Below are 17,372 nucleotides of genomic sequence, written 5' to 3'. Positions count from 1 at the left end.
GGCTGTCTCACTACACTTGATGGGCCCCTCCCTATTAAGGGGTGGAGATGGGGTCTATAGAAGAACCCTAATGGCAGGAAAGAGATTTTGTCAGAATGACTTTCTAAGTTTTTACCCAATCGATCCAAGAGAAGTCTAACAACGCACACATTATTAAAGTTGACAACTACACAATCTCCCCTCCCTTCTTTCCTGAAGGGTCCTATCCAAGCAGATCGTCTGGCCATGATAATCTGATTATAAATATCACCGTCTCAAATCCCAACACCCTTCAGATGTGTGTTCAACCAGTGCATGACTTTAAATAGTAATTGTTCAGTGGTTTCAGTCTATCCTTCCCGCAATACTGGGACATTCCTCAGGACCACCACCAGCGGAGTGGCTGCCGGAGGAAGGTGTAGGATCAGAGGGCCTGCTAAAGCTGTACTATTATCCGATCTTCCATGCTTCCTCGAGGGTTCTGGACCATATGCCCCTGATAGAGAACTGTCCTGTCTTGCTATAGCGCAGCTAGTATTTGGGTTTGCCATTGGCGCGTTATTAGCTGCTGTCGCTGCGGAGGAGCGTTCATCGCCCAGAGAACTTGAGGTGGATTGAGCGAATTCACTCGACATGTTCCCTATCTCAGCGATGTTCTCAATCATAGCAACCGTAGGAACATATAGATTGGTAGCTGTGGTGAGGGTCTTCCTAGAGGATAACGACTTTGTTACAGATAGTTTTGTGGATTTGGGTTTGACTGAGACAGTGTTACTCGACTTGCAAGGTATAGGCGCTGATGGCAACTTGGTTTGAGCAAATAGTCCCTCAAGGACACAAAGATTAGACTTAGCCTGTAATTCAAAGTTGTTTAGTCTTTCCTCAATATGGCTCAGTCTGTAGATGATAGGGTTTAGAGCTGTCAGGAGTAAGTTTTCCAATCTCTTCCACATAGCCTCATTAGCTTCAGGCATAAATCGCCTGTTGGGTCAAAATTCAGAGCTCCAGGAGTAAGGGGGGGGGGGGGGGCACTGTCTGCTATTATAGATGGATCTAATGTGGCGCCTCCTCCAATTTTATTTGTCCTGGGAATTTTTGCGGTTTTTGGTCTCTGTGGACCTCCTCCCTTCATCCTCTTTTCTGTGGGTTCTGGGATTACTTTGAGGCTTTTATTTTTAGTTAGGGGAGCAAACCTCGTAGAAATTCGTTGGAGTGGACTAATTGCAGCACTCTCTTCCACAATCTCAGCAAATAACTGTGTGATAGGCACTTCCAATGACCCATTTAAAGGCTGTAAAAGGTCACTCGCAATATTAGTATTACCAATAGCAGTAATAGGGCAATGGTCGGGGTGCGTGCAGAGGCCAGGCCACCCAGAGATGATCTTTTAGACAGTAAAGGTTGAAGGGATAGGCGTCGCTCTGTGATTGCTATCTCATGTTCGAGAACAGAGTTCACCCTAAGTAAAAATTGATCCAGTGTCCCCGCCGCGCTTCTCCCCTTTCCCTCGCGCTTGTTCATCTTAGAGCGTAGTTTAATATCTGTTCGGAAGACCTGATTAAGTGCGAGCTTTAATATAGACAGAGTATAAATATATTAGCGAGACTGACCTTAAGTTGATTGGGCACTCAGAGGGGGGGCCAAGCCCAGTTTCCTTCGGTCACTGATGGGCTCAGCCCCCGGCGCACGCTCCACGAAGCGGGTCCCGTGAGGCGTGATGTAGACTTTCCCCTGGGTGCTCAGCTGCGGCGCGTTGATGGCAGGCAGGGCTTCCTGGGGCTTGCAGTCCCCTCAATTACTCAGCGTCCTCCACCAGCTCCAGCGATGCGGCTCCCGCAAAGCGGGTGCCGCGAGGCGTGATGTAGGCTTTCCCCTGGGCGCTTAGCTGCGGCTCGTTGATGGCAGCGAGGGCTTTCTGGGACTTGCAGCCCCCCCAATTACTCAGCGTCCTCCACCAGCTCCAGCGATGTGGCTCCCGTGAAGCAGGTCCCGCGAGGCGTGATGTAGGCTTTCCCCTGGGTGCTCAGCTGCGGCGCGTTGATGGCAGGCAGGGCATCCTTGGACTTGCAGTCCCCTCAATTACTCAGCGTCCTCCACCAGCTCCAGTGAAGCGGCTCCCGCGAAGCGGGTGCCGCGAGGTGTGATGTAGGCTTTCCCTTGGGCGCTCAGCTGCGGCGCGTTGATGGCAGACCGGGCTTCCTGGGACTTGCAGTCCCCTCAATTACTCAGCGTCCTCCAGCTCCAGCGATGAGGCTCCCCATACATACAAAGCAGTTGCCTTTACAAGCCGCAAGACGTTACTGCCGAGGAGGTAGAACGCAAAAAGAGCGGCACTACAGGCTTGTGATTTTTGTTACCATTGTCCATCTGGGAGGTGACCAGGACATGCACTATTGTCTTCCTTGCATTGGTGGGTAATAGGTCAAAGAGCTTTCTTAGGACTTTAAGAGTCCCGAAGAATTTCCCCGCCACTCTCCGAATTTGGCTTTCATACGTCAGTTTTGAGTCAAACCAAACCTGAGGTTTTTAACTTCTACTTTCGGGGTTGGTATTCGTCCTAATGACTCAGGCCACCGTGCTGATGTCCTTATTGAAGGAGCCTTTCCAACTATCAACACCTCTGTTTTACTACCGTTGAGTCTCAAACAATGGTTGGACATCCACGCTGCTAGCTCCTCTAGGCATCGGGAGAATTGGTGGGCTGTCCGTTCTGGGTTCTGAGACAGCGTGACAATCAGCTGAGTATCATCAGCGTAAGACACAATAATCACATTATGACCTTCCACTAGCTTTGCGAGTGGGCCCACATAGAGATTAAACAATGTGGGGCGTAAAATTGATCCCTGTGGGAACCCCTGTGGCAGGGGGATGCTCTTGAATGTGTACGTATGTTGTACAACTTGGAAGCTCCGTGAGGAAAGCAAGAACGTCAGCCAGCGTAGAGCAGCTCCCCTGATGCTGCAGTTCTCTAATCTTTTAAGGAGGAGACCATGGGAGACGGTGTCAAATGCCGCATTGAGATCCAACAGGATCAGTGCAGCGGTCTGCCCTTCTTCAGCATATTTCCTTAGGGTTTCTGTGGCCAGGAGTAGCGCTGACTCAGTTGAGTGAGCTGCTCTGAAACCAGATTGTGAGGGATGAAGCAGGTCATTCTGGTTAATATGGTTAACTAACTGCTTGTTGGTTACTTTCTCTGCGATTTTTGCCAAGAAAGTTAGTAACGAAATGGTCTATTGACTTGTTTTTTTGCAATAGATGCACTATCGCTTTCTTCCATTTATGGGGAATTTCATCCAGCTGAAAGGAGCACGCAATTAGCTCAGAGATATGAGGCATAATGACGTTGCCTCCTTGCATTAAGATCTCTGGATGTGCTGGGTCTAGAGGAGATCCTGACTTAATTTCTCTGGCCATGTTCTTCAGCTCTTCCATCTCCGGCACCCTAAATTCATCAAGGGTTGCTCCCTCAAAGGCTGTTTCCGAAACACATTCCTGATTCCTACCTGACGTGCTTCCGCTGGAAAGGTGTCATAAATTTTAGCAACTTTTTCTGCAAAAAAATCTGCCACTTTATTGCAGTTCTCCACTGAGGTGGGTATTGGGTGCTTTATGCTTTTAAGTGATTTGAGGGATTTTAAGACAGAGAACATTTCTTTGATGAGTTACTGGCATTTTCGATCTTTGTGGTATAGAAGTCACAGCGTGCTTTCCTAATAAGCGTGTGATATTGTTTTAGTTCTTTTTTATAATACGCCCTGCTCTTGGTACAGTAGTCATTCCTCCACCTGCGCTCAAGTTGTTTACATTCTTTTTTTGCCCTCATTAATGTATCATTAAACCAGGGCGCCGATGCTCTTGTCCTCTTAGTATTCAGTGTAGTCCATGGCGCTAATTTGTCCAGTGCGTCTGTTATCCACTTCTCAATCTCCCTATTAGCTATGTTTATATCCTCGTCGAATTTAGGGTTGGTCTTCAGTAGTGTCTGCGTGAATGTCTCCTGATTTAACCGAGTCCATTTCCTGCGTGTGATTTCCTGCTTAGGCAGCTTTAGAGTAGGCCTGCTCGAAGGTATAGTAAAGGATACTAAGTGGTGATCTGACCAAGGAACTGGCCATGGCATCCTTACCTCTATCTCAGCTGAGTTGGTAAATATCGGATCCAGGATATGACCCACTTGATGAGTTGGAGCATTCACTTTTTGCACCAGGTTCAATGCCATAAGGTCCTTACATAATGATTGTGCTTCCAGGTTCTCCATATTGTCAAAACGATTGTTGTAGCGTAGAGCTGGTTAAAGAACTTGACCCCCCCCCCGTCACAATATAATTTGAGCCGCAGGGCCTAGTGGGCGGAAAATCAAAAATCCAGCTATGGTTTTATCTTCCGCTGCAGAGAGTGAAAAAGAAGGCCTCACATTTCTCCAAATTAGCTTCCTTTATGCAGCATTTCATTCACAGTTTGTAAATTATAGCGATTCCACCTCCTCTTTGTATTAACCGATCCTGTCTCAGTAGCCCATAGCCTTGAGGAAGCGCATCCAGAATATCTGGGAAGGAGACTTCGTTCAGCCAAGTTTCTGTAAGTAACAGGGCGTCTGGCGTTTTTTTCGTTCAGAATCTCAAAGATCTCGTATTTATGTTTCACTAACGAGCGACAGTTGAGTAGAAGTAAGTGTAATTTTGCCACCTGATATGTCGTCTGTCCAAAATCCTTGTTACAACTCCCGCATTTAAGTGACCCTGAGTCTGCTGTTATATTATGCCGGCAAGCCTCTGAGATCAGCGGTGATAGGTTATGTAAAGCGTCCGCTGAGTATTGTACAATTTGTTGGGAATTCCGACCGGCAGGGGTTCTGGCCCCTGGTCCCGGACGGGTGCGGCTGGGCGCAGACGGGCTTGCCTTTGGCGCGCCCGCTGGCGCATCTGAGTCAGAGCTCTCATTTATCAGATCGTGAGAATTCCTGTCCAATAACAACAAGCCCGCCAACCTTCCAAAATGAGGGTCGTGAGGCATCTAGTTTGGGGCTAAAGGAAGAGATCCACCTCCTTGTTCCACAGAGCCGCCGAGAAAGGCCACAGCCCTCCAGACCTAATCTATGGCACGTAGCCTTTGAAGCACCTCCCCAGCAGGTAAGACGGCCTCACCTGCACCCTGCAACATGCAGCAGTGCAGGGGTTCGAACAGATTATTTCCAAAAATGTGCAAAAGTGCAAATACAGTACTCAGGATTACACCAAGGTCAGTAGTGAAATGTTAAAAGCGTTTTAAAAGTGTCCTTAAAACAAGCACCCGATCCCCTTCTCAATAGAAACACCCTACTCACTCACTCACGAGAGACCACTGCGCGTCTGCATCAGGGCTTTAATTTATCGTATCCGGAGAATTCCTGCCGATAACAACTAGCCTGCCAACCTTCCAAAATGGCTGTCGTGAGGCATCTAGTTCGGGGCCTAGTGGCGGTAATTGTCACCATCCTGCTTCCAGGGTAGGCAAAAAGACTGTTGAGCCCTTTTTGGACATGAGGGTGTAGCAATGCCCATGGTGGGCAGCCCCCACACCTATGTTTTTTTCCTGGTGTCTAGTGGGCTTTTACCCCCCTCCCCAGATGGGGCGAATTGGGGGGAATCGCCCCATCTACCCCCTGGGGGGTAGAAAGACTGTCTGTGCCCTTTTAGGTTGGGGGTATGGCCATGCTGATGGTTGCTGCCGCCACCAACATGTTTTTCTCTTTGTGCTTTTTTCCCTGGTGTCTATTGGGTTTTCTGCCCTGGGGGCATTTTGGGGGCAATAACCCTTGTTTTTTGTTGGGGGACAGAAAGACTGTCTGTGTCATATATGGGGTGGAGACATGGCCATGCCTATGGTGGGCAGCCTCCACCCTATGTTTTTTTAATCACCCTGGTGTCTAGTAGACTTTCTGCCGCCCCCCCCCCCGGGAGTAGATTGGGGTAAGTGGAGTGGGGACATAGGCATGCTCATGGTGGGCAGCCCCCACCCCAATGCTTTTTTAAAATTTCACTCTGGTGTCTAATGGACTTTCTGCCGCACCACCCCCTAGGGCAGAATGGGGTAATCACCACCATTCATCTCCCGGGTGGGAGGCAGAAAGGCTGTCTGTGTGGTTTTTGGGGTGAGCGCATGCCCATGTCGGCCTTCCCCATGTTTATTTTTTTTTCAATTTTTACCCTGGTGTCTTGTGGGCTTTCTGCCCCCCCCCCCCCCACACCCCTGCTAGAGCAGATTGGGAGAAATTACCCCTTTTGCTAGGTGGTGGGAGCACAGGCCCTTGCCCAAGTGGTCCCGCTATCCGAATCCCTGGTGTCTAGTATCTAGTGGGCTGATCCCTGCTTGGGGATCTCTCTCCTGTGGAGATGCCCAGGCAGGAATCAACAGGGCAGATATACCATGGGAAGAGGAGATAGCCCTATTTCCAACTGAACCTCTCCTCAGAGGATCAGTGCTCAGGGGCTGAAATATGCCACCTGAGCACTGATGGAGTGAAAGAAAAATGAGCCCTTTGGCTTATTTTACTTTTACTTTTAGAAGTAATGACGTCAGAGCGCCCTGCATGCTGATCATCATTACAGAGAAAAAATACTTGAGCTGCTCGGGCAGCTCCTCTTGAGCAGCCCGATCTGCACTAAGAAAAAATGGAAACCCTCTTGTGCAAAGCACCAGAGGGACCATTATAACCCTCCCGAGTGTCAGGCAATAGCAGACAGACACACTGGGGCGGGAGTTGGGTGTTGGGCGACACCTGCATGAAGAGCTGAAGGAACATCGGGCTGCTTTAAAAAAGAAAAAAGGTTTCGCATTCAGGAATGCAAATGAGGCATGTTGGTCTGCTATTCCTTCCACTCCATTGTCTGCCAGCCACACTTTGTATCCAATCAGGGAGCGCAAATAGTGACTTGTCTAAATAATATTCATGAGGCAGCGAGATTCATTAGTACATAGCTCGTGTAGAAAGGTCTCAAATAGTCAGTGAACAATTTATGACCACTGGTTGCAATGTATCTCTTTGTAACTCTGACTCTCATAACTCCACAGCAAAGCGTAGTGAAAGTGAGATGCTTCATGACACAAAAAAGCAGCAATATCAAGATGTGATCTAGTTGCCAAAATCTCCATTTAGGAATCTGGAAACCAGGATTAATAACATTTGTGCTTTGTACAATTGACCAAATTGTGTTTTCTTAGGCAAATACCGTAGGGCCCGATTTATAGTTCAACGACAGGCCCCTTGATCCACCAGGGGGGTGGAGATACTCCATTCCCCTGGTGGAGGGACTACCCACTGAATTTACAAATGACCACCAGGCTGGCGGTCATTTATAATGCATTGACAGGGCGGTTCCTGTCCATGCGCTTCGCTGTTTGGTGCAGGGATCCGTCAACATGAAGGAGCCTGCACCAAACAGTTTTCTTTTTTCATTTTCAAAAAGAACAAGCATTTACAATGCAATGGTCTCTGCATTGTTAAAGTTAGAGCTATTGGCATTGCTCATGACATTATTTTTGTTTATGTTTTTGTTTTTAAAACATTTAAAGAAACTGCATTGTTATTTACAATGTCAATAGCTTAATCTCTCTCAAATGCGAGACCTATTGCATTTGCACCCACACACAGAGCCACACACACAAAGCCACACACACACACACAGAGCCACCCACACTGGAGCGGGAGACTACCGATTTCGGGGTTTCAGCAGCCAGGGCTTGGTATTGTGTAATGTGCTAATACTTCCAGCAATAGTCAGTGGCGATGCAGGGGCTCTAGAAGGGGTGAAAAACCAACAAAGCCCCATTAACAAGCGAATGGTCTTTTAAAGACCTGTGAAGTACTCGGGGTGGCTCCGTGTGTGCCCGGGGTGCCACACACGGTGGGGGTGGGGGGGCGAGGGGGTTGGTGTATGCACTGCCAGCAACCTTCCAGGCCAGTGCACAACACTTGCATCACCCTCTCTCTGCCTGCCATTGCGCTCCATGCTTCTGAAAGGTAAGAAAAAAACGTGCATTTGTGTTTCAAATGTCCAGTCCTGCATCAGCACACTTCCAAAGCCCATACATGACAGTAACCCGATTCAAGGCCCCATTCTCCCGATTTTTTTTTTTAATCTCCCACTTTGCTCTTCTGAAATGTTGGCATGTATGCTGTATGTAGGGACAAATGCCATTTACACTGTGTAGTTCTACTCCAAAGAACATCCTTAGAAGCAGAATAACAGTCCCGTGTTCAGGGGTTAGCGGCCAGGATGTGAGGACCTCTCGTGAGTAGTGCGGACACAGCACAGGTTCAAAAGGGCTCGGAGTCGCCGTGCTCCCCATGCCGGGCGGCGCTGAGCTGCTGCCCCTACTGGGGGGTGGCCGGCGGCATTGGGGCGGTGTGGAGCGGAGGAAAAAGCTTAAGCTTAAAAAAAAGTGGGGAGGAGGGGGTTGCTGGTGGCGGTCGGATCGGAGCCTGTCAGCGCTGCGTACAGCGGAGCCACCGCAAAACAATGTTACTGACTCGGATGACAAAAAAACGTCATACCGAAGACCACAAAACAATATATTGTTCAATGCCTTTCTCATTTATTGAGTGGCAGTCCTTCCTCTCTTGTGTATTCTCCTGTACATTCCTGTGCATTCCCTACCTCGTCATCGTCCTCATCAAGCTCGTCCTCGGGAGGCAGCGCTGCCAGTGGGCTTGGAGTCTCCATTTTAGCGACGGCTGGTGGAAAGGCAGCTTCCATTCAAGATCCTCGGGTTGCGTGCAGCTCAGGGTCAAGGGAAGTACGTCAGTCGTTGAGGGAATCGCCATGAACACCACCGCCTTTCTCCGAGGTCAAGCAGAAATGCCTCGGAAAAACACAGCGGCATTTTCGGATTCGGGGGCGTGTTTTTCTTTCTCTCCTCTTGCCATTGGCTGGAATGTTTACATTCCAGAGGAGAGAAAGACAGTAAAAACCACGCCCCCGAATCCGAAAAAGACGGGGCTTAAATGGACAGACGCCCCTCTCCTCCAATGGCTGGCCTCCGTTTATGAAGCCAGCCAATGGAGAAGAGGGGCGGGTTCAAACCCCATACCTAAAAACGTTAAATCTCGCGAGCGAGACTGCGCAAGCGCAGCCTTCGCTAGCCGAGACCTAAAGACCCTAAACTGAATTTTCTTTTTGAAAATTAAAAAGAAAATGCCTCCCTCACCATAGGAGTCATCTCACCTGGCGAAGGGGGTATGCCTGGCAGTGATGGGCAGTAGAACAAGCATTTGCAATGCAACAGGTCTCGCATTAGGTTGAGTTAGAGTTATTGGATTAGTATATTTGTGTTGTTTATTGGCGTTGTTTTGAGTTAGTTGGTATATAGTACATGAACTTATGCAGGTCAATTGTCGTTGTTCAATATTGTTTATTAGACATTTTGTCATAGCATATAAACAGTGGCAGGAGAGAGTGCAGGTGAAAGGGAACAGAATACGGTACTGTTGTGTGTCGAGACAAGAAAAGCGAAGAAAAGAAAAGTAAATACTATGTGGCAAAAAAGTAAACACTAAGGACTTAATAAAGAAAAAAAGGGAGTGAGCAATCAGGTGCAGGCAAAGGTGGAGTGCGTGCATATGTTTAGGTGGCAGGAGAGAGGGCAGAGGGACAAGCAGAAAGGGCAGGGCAAAGCAAGAAGATGAGTATAGGTAGGAGAACAGAGCGCAGGGCAAAGTAAATGGTAGGGCGAGGCAATAATATAAGGGTAGGTGGCAAGACAGAGTGCAAGGCAGAGGGATAAACACAGTGAGTGAAGAAAATGAGGCTAACTGTGAGGGCAGAGTGCAGAGCAGAGGGAAAGGCACAGGGAGTGAAGAAAATGAGGCTAACTGTGAGGGCAGAGTGCAGAGCAAAGCGAGAGGCACAGGGAGTGAAGAAAATGAGGCTAACTGTGAGGGCAGAGTGCAGAGCAGAGCGAGAGGCACAGGGAGTGAAAAGCATGAAGCTAAGTGGTACGACAGAGTGTAGGGCAGAGGGAGAGGGACGGTGAGTGAAAAACCTAAGGATAACTGTTAGGACATAGTGCGGAGCAAATGACGGTCACGATGAGGCAAGAACATGATATTAGGTGGCAGGACTGAGTGCGGGGCAGAGGGCCAGGGACGGCGAGGGGGGGAGAGGGGGCGAGTATGGAAGCAATGGGTGAACTGTCTTTTGAGTAGTGTTATAAATGTTCTTGGGAATTAGTGTGGAAAGTGCTGAAAAACGTGTGTCGCTTGTGCAAAGGGTGGATGAAATAATTAGTATTTAATGGCAAAATGAAAGGTGCATTAACGTATTGGCATAAGGCTAGTGCTGCTGCACAGGGTGATGTCCACTGACAAAAAGGTAATTCTAGCTTTGTGACTAGTATAAGATGGCTGTTGCTACAGTAATAGAATGCATTGTAAGATTATTTGTTGTATTGTTTTGGCACTGATGTTAAACGTTTCACAAGTTTTGTGGAAATGTCAAACAGGAAATGTAACTGGTAGATGCGCTAAAGGCGCCTTTTAGTCTTGCTGGTTGTAATGATCATTGAAGCCGTAAGGGAGGCCTAAAGGCGCAGCTTGAGGTACAGAAACCAAAAGAAGCGTGTTTTAGTGGCTAATTGAGAACACACAATAGAGGTTTTTCATCTGTCTGGGTCTGCCTGGCTATGCATGTCCATCTGCATCGACCCAGACAGATGAAAACCCTCGAGATATGTAACAAACCAGCACACATGAAGGAATTGCAATATTTAAGACGAATCATGCTGCCTACGACTATAAGCGACACAAACGCTTAATGTTTGATGTATTTCCGTTCCCATCTCATTCATGTGGTTAATGCACGCGAAGAGATGCAAGAACGCCCTCACTTTCCCAAATAAGATTCTGTGTGCATCGGTGCAGAAAACATCAGCGTTACCACATGGCCTGGACTGTTTTTGTTTACACCACATCCCTGAATGGCACGTTTGAAAAGTCCCTTTCCCTCCTCTTTTATTCCCGGGCAAATACAGAGCTGACATTTCGCTCCGTAAGGATGGTACCTTGCCAGGCATCGCACTGAAGCCAAAGGTGTCACCTCTTCAAAGTGAGGGAACATTTAATTGTCAAAGCCCCGCCGTGAACAAGCCATTTAGAGCCCTCCCCAATCCCACATACACAAGGCGTGAGCTTTTTAAAGCTCCCCAGCTACGCAAGTGTCTGAAAATAGACCCCAGGTGCCTTCTGAGCGACAATTACAACGCGGTAATCAACAGTGCCTGAGCCATTAATAACGGCTAGCGGATCTAGGCGCCCAAAGTGCCTTCGGCAGTCTTATGTTTTATCACTCATCATTTTGGCTGCACGCGCGCACATTTTCTTCCGGCCATATTTCTGAGCAAATGGTACACAAAACACTGTGCAAACTAGGGTTTGGAAAACAGCCAGTCCACGGCCATTGCCATCACTGCCTCGTACATGTGGCCCGTAAGAACACATTGGGGATTTTAGTAGTTGTTTAAAAACACATTCAGTTAAGAAACGTACCCATTCTAGGACGCACAGAAACGCCAGAGGCTCCTTCGCCGTTTTAAAAGACCCCCGATCCCACCCGCTTTGGAGGCGTGAAAAATAAAGCCAGCTTCTGAAGGACTAGCTGACATAAGTCAGACAATGGCATTACATGCTGAAGACATTGTGGTATATAACAGAGACATTGAGGGAAATCACACACAGAAAGCCTCGGCCCTTAAGAAATTTGGTACCACCTCTAGGATATACATTAAATTATCTAAATCGTGATTATTTCCACTGCACTGTAATGCCGTTCCGGCATGCCTGGATCGGAGTGGAAGCACAATCGATAGGGGAAGAGTCTCCTTCGGTTACCGGGAGAGTGGGATCTACGATTCTGACGGGCACCTCCTCGACGGGAATCTCAACACAACAGAATCCACCCTCAGGGCATAATGTAGACGCGGCTCAAAGTAATCACGCACAGCTGTGCAGAAAATATTAAAGGCACACGGCCTCTCGTTTCCACCTCCTTGCTTAACGAGTGGGAGGGGTCATGGCGACTGGCTGTGTAACAACAAGGGTAGGCGGCTGGAGCAGCAGAGCCGGCGGGGCTCCCTGTACATACTGGCTGGAAGACCTCAGCCTACAGAGAACAAGGAGCGAGGGGTGCGAACCAGGCGCCATGAAAAAAAAAAACAAAGTAGTGCCTACATTAAAAGATGCCGCCCTGCAGCGCAAGTAAACAGTAGTCCATCGATGCTGCTTCCTGGCAGAAACGAACAAAACGGAAATGACGTGACGGACCACCAGCCAACAAAGAGCACGTTAAGAAGAGCAATCACAGATTTAACCAATGGTAAGTGGCTAAGCAAAGAGAAATGCAATGGGCGGAGTTTGACTAGTAAAGCTAATTACTTGATGCCTCGTAGAGGCAGCGCATGCGCTGCTCTATACGAGACCTAAAAATGGCTTTATGTCCACCCATCCTAATTGAGTGAGCTGATATATAGTCACTTTCGAACTCTTACCTGCAAACTAGGAAGATAGTTACAAACTGGCTTAACATCATTAGCTATTCGCGTTATACGGTTGTTCACTTTTTACCAAACAATTTATGTTTCTTTCCTTTTGTTACTTGCCATAACATTACAATTATGGATACAAGCCATTGAAAAGATGTTATATGTTTACCAAAATTTCCCCTGTGAAAACTGGCTGTTAGAACACTTAGTACATGTTCACAACGCCCTGCGAGGGATTTAGATGCAGAGTACACCGCGTCTATAAACTGTAATTTAGTTCCTGCTGAATTTGCATTGAAGGGTGCATTAATCCGTTCCATTTGTACGCCTTTTATTTTCTGGCTTCTTTAAAACACCCAATGCGTGTAGGCGAAAGCCGGATTCCCTTGGGAAATGAGCCCACCTGGGAGAGCTAATGTAAGCAAATGGCAGGCACTGCCCTTTGTGAACCGACATTCTATTAACAGCAAGGTGACCTTAAGAGAGCAAACCCCATGCCGTGCCCCGCCTTTTCAGGCTTCCGTAGATTCGTCGATTCAAGGTTAAATATGGCAGACGGTGCCATGCAGGGAAACATTTTACCCACGCGAGTCTATTTTTGGCCTAAAACAGTCCTTTGTGTACGTCACTCACTTTACAATCCGTTAGCCCTTCGCTGTTCGAGTTATAACGTTGATGGCGAAGCAAGGACGCCATGGGCCCTACTGCAAGCACGGAAATTATGGTTGTTTACTGCAACCGAGTAAAGAGTAACGGGTCCAGTTAGCGACGCCATCAAAGGCTATGGCATATTGTATTTAAGTATATCAATATTGTGCAGGCGGTAATTTCAATCGAGCAAAGGGTAACGGGTCCAGTTAGAAACGACATCTTTGGCTATGGGCAGCATATTGTATTTAAGTATATGAATATTGAGCAGGCGGTAATTTTCTATGTGGAAAATTAAAAGTTGAAAATTACGCTTTTTTACCACTTTTGAGAAGGTGATACCACGAAAACATGTCATCCACGAAAGGTTGGTAGTAGGCGGCAAGCACAAAGGCAAAACACACGCTTTGCCACACAGATATATGTACGGCAAAATGTGCCTTGTTGCTTTAGAGCAGTGCGAGCTGTCAGCAAAGCGGTAATTCGTGCCATTGCGCAGTTACCAAATGCCACTATGTTGTTTTTATTCGACACTACCATCCAGTCCCATTTACAATAAGACGTTTCTTACTTTTAACATAGTACGCACCGAATTAGTAATTCCACCGCACCTATTTGGCTGGCCAGGTCTGAATGAAGGTGACACGCGATATAGGGTTAACTGGAAATTGGGGCCGTTAGCTGATGGGGTCTTTGGGACTGCTGACCTCCTCTATCCACCCCTTACAAAATGTCGTCCTTATGGCTGTATGCTAGAGTTTCTAAATTGAACTGCGTCATAAGTCTTGCCAGACACTCCAGAGAAAGGGCAAACCGTGTTCAATTGTTCTCATGCCACCAGTTACTTCATTTGCGTCACGATAGCATCGACAAAAAGAGAATTTCAGTTGCTGTTGCGCATTGATTATTCAATAACAAAGTGGAAAAAGACAAATGCCTCCAATTGCAAGGATTTGTGAAGCATACTTTCATTGAACGGCGCACGGGTACACGGAGGATGAAAATCAAAGAATATCGATGCGGATGCAGAGCACATGTCCCCACACCCCGCCCCCATGCAAGGAGTGTTTATTAAATGGCGATGATCGGCCACGTATAGATTTTTTACACCAAAAGACGCATTTGATGGCAATCATCGTGGTTAAAGATTCGCTTTGGCAGTCCACAGGCACATTTTTAAATGCAAATGAAGAAGAGATACTTTACATCCCTAGTTATTGCGCAAAACAGTAGATTCGCTCGCGCCTGCCTTACGATTTAAAAAGATTTCTATTAAAAAGATCGGCAAAGTAAAATGTGTCTTACCTCATAGCGCTCTTTTGGGAAACTGCAAGGCTGACATAATTAGGAGTTCCAAGTTAATTATTCACTCTATAATTAATGGTGTACCAATCACTAACCACACACAATATCCCGAGACTGCCTGGAGCGCTTTCAGTACATGCTTCCCAGCAAATAGTTCATCACTTAAAATCACTGCATTTGTAGGTCTGGCATAGAGGTCGTTTTAGCTGTTTAACCGTCCCCATTTGTTCCCAAAATTTCATAATAAAAATGCATACATGTATAAAAACACATGGGGGTTTATTGTCAGCCCTCTTCATCATTCCACGGTTCAATTCTCATTCACATTTTGTTTCTGACCCTCCACAGCATGCAGCATGGGGCAGTGGACTAGCCCCCAATAGTCCCTGGCAGTCTTCACTGTCAGTGGTGCCTTTGGCTCATGGAAATGTGCACATCTGACTAAAAAGTCATTCACTTCAGTGCCAGGGCTGGTAGGCCAACAATCTCTGCTTTCCATTCCTGGGGTTTTGAATTTATTTTTGTAATGGTTAGATTTTGTACTCATAAGGTTTTTGTTTACCAACATATGCACAGTTACACAGCATTATTTTAACATTTTATTACACATTCTTTTAATGCCTCCTGAATTTAGCAAAATAAATAAATCTATAATAAAGTGCAGGCTTTCCAAGGCCACAGCTATCGGCATCGACGATGCTTCTAACAGATTTGTTTCCATATATACGAAATATGGCATTGTTTTTGCAGTTTTTAGGCCTTTATATACACAGTGTGATGGTATACAGAACCAATGGGCCAATAGTGCTCTGAAGGTCCATTAATGATGTCATTTAACATGCCATGAGTGGTTTAATATGTGAGGCCATAGGCAGTTCATTATGATGGTGCAAGTTATGGTTAGTGAAGTTAACTGAACTGGTGAATATCTGTAATTTTTCCATTTTTGAAACATTAGTTATTGCCTCATTTTGTCACCTAACTAAAACATCACTTTAAAATGTGTGGGTTTTTTCAGTGAATTTCAAGTTTAAAAAAAATGTAAGTTAAGGTCTTATTTCCATACCTACCCTAAAATCACTTTAACTTTTGTTTATCCAGTGAATTTATAAGGGTTTTTTGATCATATTCTAAATGTAGCATGTTTAACTGCTACTCTAGGTGGGGAACCCCACTGCACATGGTGTACGGCCATATCCTTTGGGGGGTTGGTCGCTGGGCCTGGCCTTTGCCCAGACGGTGTGCCCAACTCTTTGCAAGCATCCAATCTGATCCCCTTGTGCACACAACCTTTGGTTGTGGGCAGATGAGTTAGAAGCAGGCTTTGGCCTCTGGATGATTTGTTTTTTCTATGTGTTGTTTTTGTACATTTTTTAAAATTCTTTTAGTTTAAATTTGTGTAAACCTGTAACTAATTCTTTATTGTTTGATTAATACAAATCATTACAATTAAAACATTTCACGATGGTACATAATGTTTACAATTTTACTGAATTATTTTATGGCCTTTTATTTAATGGTTCTATGATGGTCAGTTTTTTAGTTACTTGTGTGATTAGACTCTACAAACCATGTGTAAGCACTTAGGCACTTTATTGTCCATTTGCACAACAGTACATAATGTTGCAGTTCTGCTCACCAGGCCCTTATTTGTTTACAGTTCTTCTCTGCAGGCCCTTGTTTACAGTTCTTATTGAATTGTTTATGGTACATAATGCTTACAGTTCTTATTTAATTGTTTATGGTACAATTTTATCATTATACGTTACTTTTACTATGACCAATGAAAGACTGTGATAAAGATAAGTATCTGTGGTATCAATGTCCCAGTACGGTAAGTAACCAATGAAGCATCTTTGTGTAGAGTTGTATAATAATTAGCAAATTAGGGAATTGAAATGGTCCTATCTAATTAACATATCAAATTTTTATAGCAATCATTTTTATTGATTTTCAGAACAACAGTATCATTGCACATGTGTAGTCATACAATAACAAGTAACTGCCGGGTGTCCCCCGGCCATAGGTATCTACAGAATGCCCCATAGGTGGTTCAGATGCTCCATATGCGGCCCAGGGGAACCCCTCCTCAGACTCCTCCGGTACCCCGTCCCACCCCCCACCCCCCCACTACCCCCCTCCCGCCACCCCCCCCCCAGAGGCTGCTGCAAAGCGTCCGAAAAAAAAAAAAAAGGGGAAACAGTTTCAGTCTGTGGAGTGCCAGGTCCGGAAGATACGCAACGTCCTCCACGCGGGCGGGAAGACGGCTGCCGGGAGGCCCCTAGATAAGTAGGCCAGCAACGAGCCCCAAGACTCCTCAAAGGCTGTGGGATCATCCCTAAAGCACACCGCGAAGCGCTCCATCGAGAGCAGGCGCCACAGGCGGGCATGCCACAGTGACATAGCGGGAGCAGCCTGTTTCTTCCACGCCGCAGCCACCGTGAGCTTAGCTGCCCCCACGCAGAGCCACCATATAGCTTTATCTCCTCTGGACACCCCCTCCCAGTCCTCTCCCCGAAGACCCAGGATGACATGAGAAAGGTCCCCGGGGGGTTCAAAGCCCAAAATCTCTTTAATCTGCGCTAAAATTTCTGCCCAGAAAGGTTGAATACTAGGGCAGTCCCACCAAATATGTTTGAAATCCCCGAGGAGACCACATCCCCGCCAGCAGAGTGCAGAAGTCCCCGGGAAGATCCTAGCCAATTTTGTGGGGTATAGGTACCAATCAAAGATGGTCTTGTAGTGAGCCTCCCGTAAGCCTACCGACAAGTTATGCCTGGGAATGTCCCGCCACAAGCCCCTCCACTCAGCTTCAGTTATCTCTCTCCCCAGGAGTTGCTCCCAGAATTCCATATGTCTGGCCCTGGGTGTGTGTAGTGTAGTCAGCAGCATCCCATAGAGAGACGAGATTGCCCCCTTCATCGAGC

General features: G+C 46.8%; 2 protein-coding genes across 3 annotated transcripts in view; one reads left to right on the top strand and one right to left on the bottom strand.

The window, feature by feature from the left end:
* Window positions 1-14,475, bottom strand: part of CDH16 (cadherin 16) — a 622,060-nt gene extending 607,585 nt beyond the window's left edge. Inside the window, exon 1 of the mRNA XM_085637354.1 lies at window positions 14,446-14,475. Coding sequence (XP_085493480.1) covers window positions 14,446-14,450 — 5 coding nt within the window. The 5' untranslated portion in view covers window positions 14,451-14,475. The remainder of the gene's footprint in view (window positions 1-14,445) is intronic.
* The window catches only part of LOC146775949 (uncharacterized), a 790,744-nt gene that overhangs the window by 60,012 nt on the left and 713,360 nt on the right, over window positions 1-17,372 (top strand). The window lies entirely within an intron of this gene.

The sequence above is a fragment of the Triturus cristatus genome, chromosome 12 (genome assembly GCF_964204655.1).
Source record: "Triturus cristatus chromosome 12, aTriCri1.1, whole genome shotgun sequence".
Classification (NCBI taxonomy): domain Eukaryota; kingdom Metazoa; phylum Chordata; class Amphibia; order Caudata; family Salamandridae; genus Triturus; species Triturus cristatus.
This window is presented reverse-complemented; position numbering and strand designations above follow the sequence as displayed.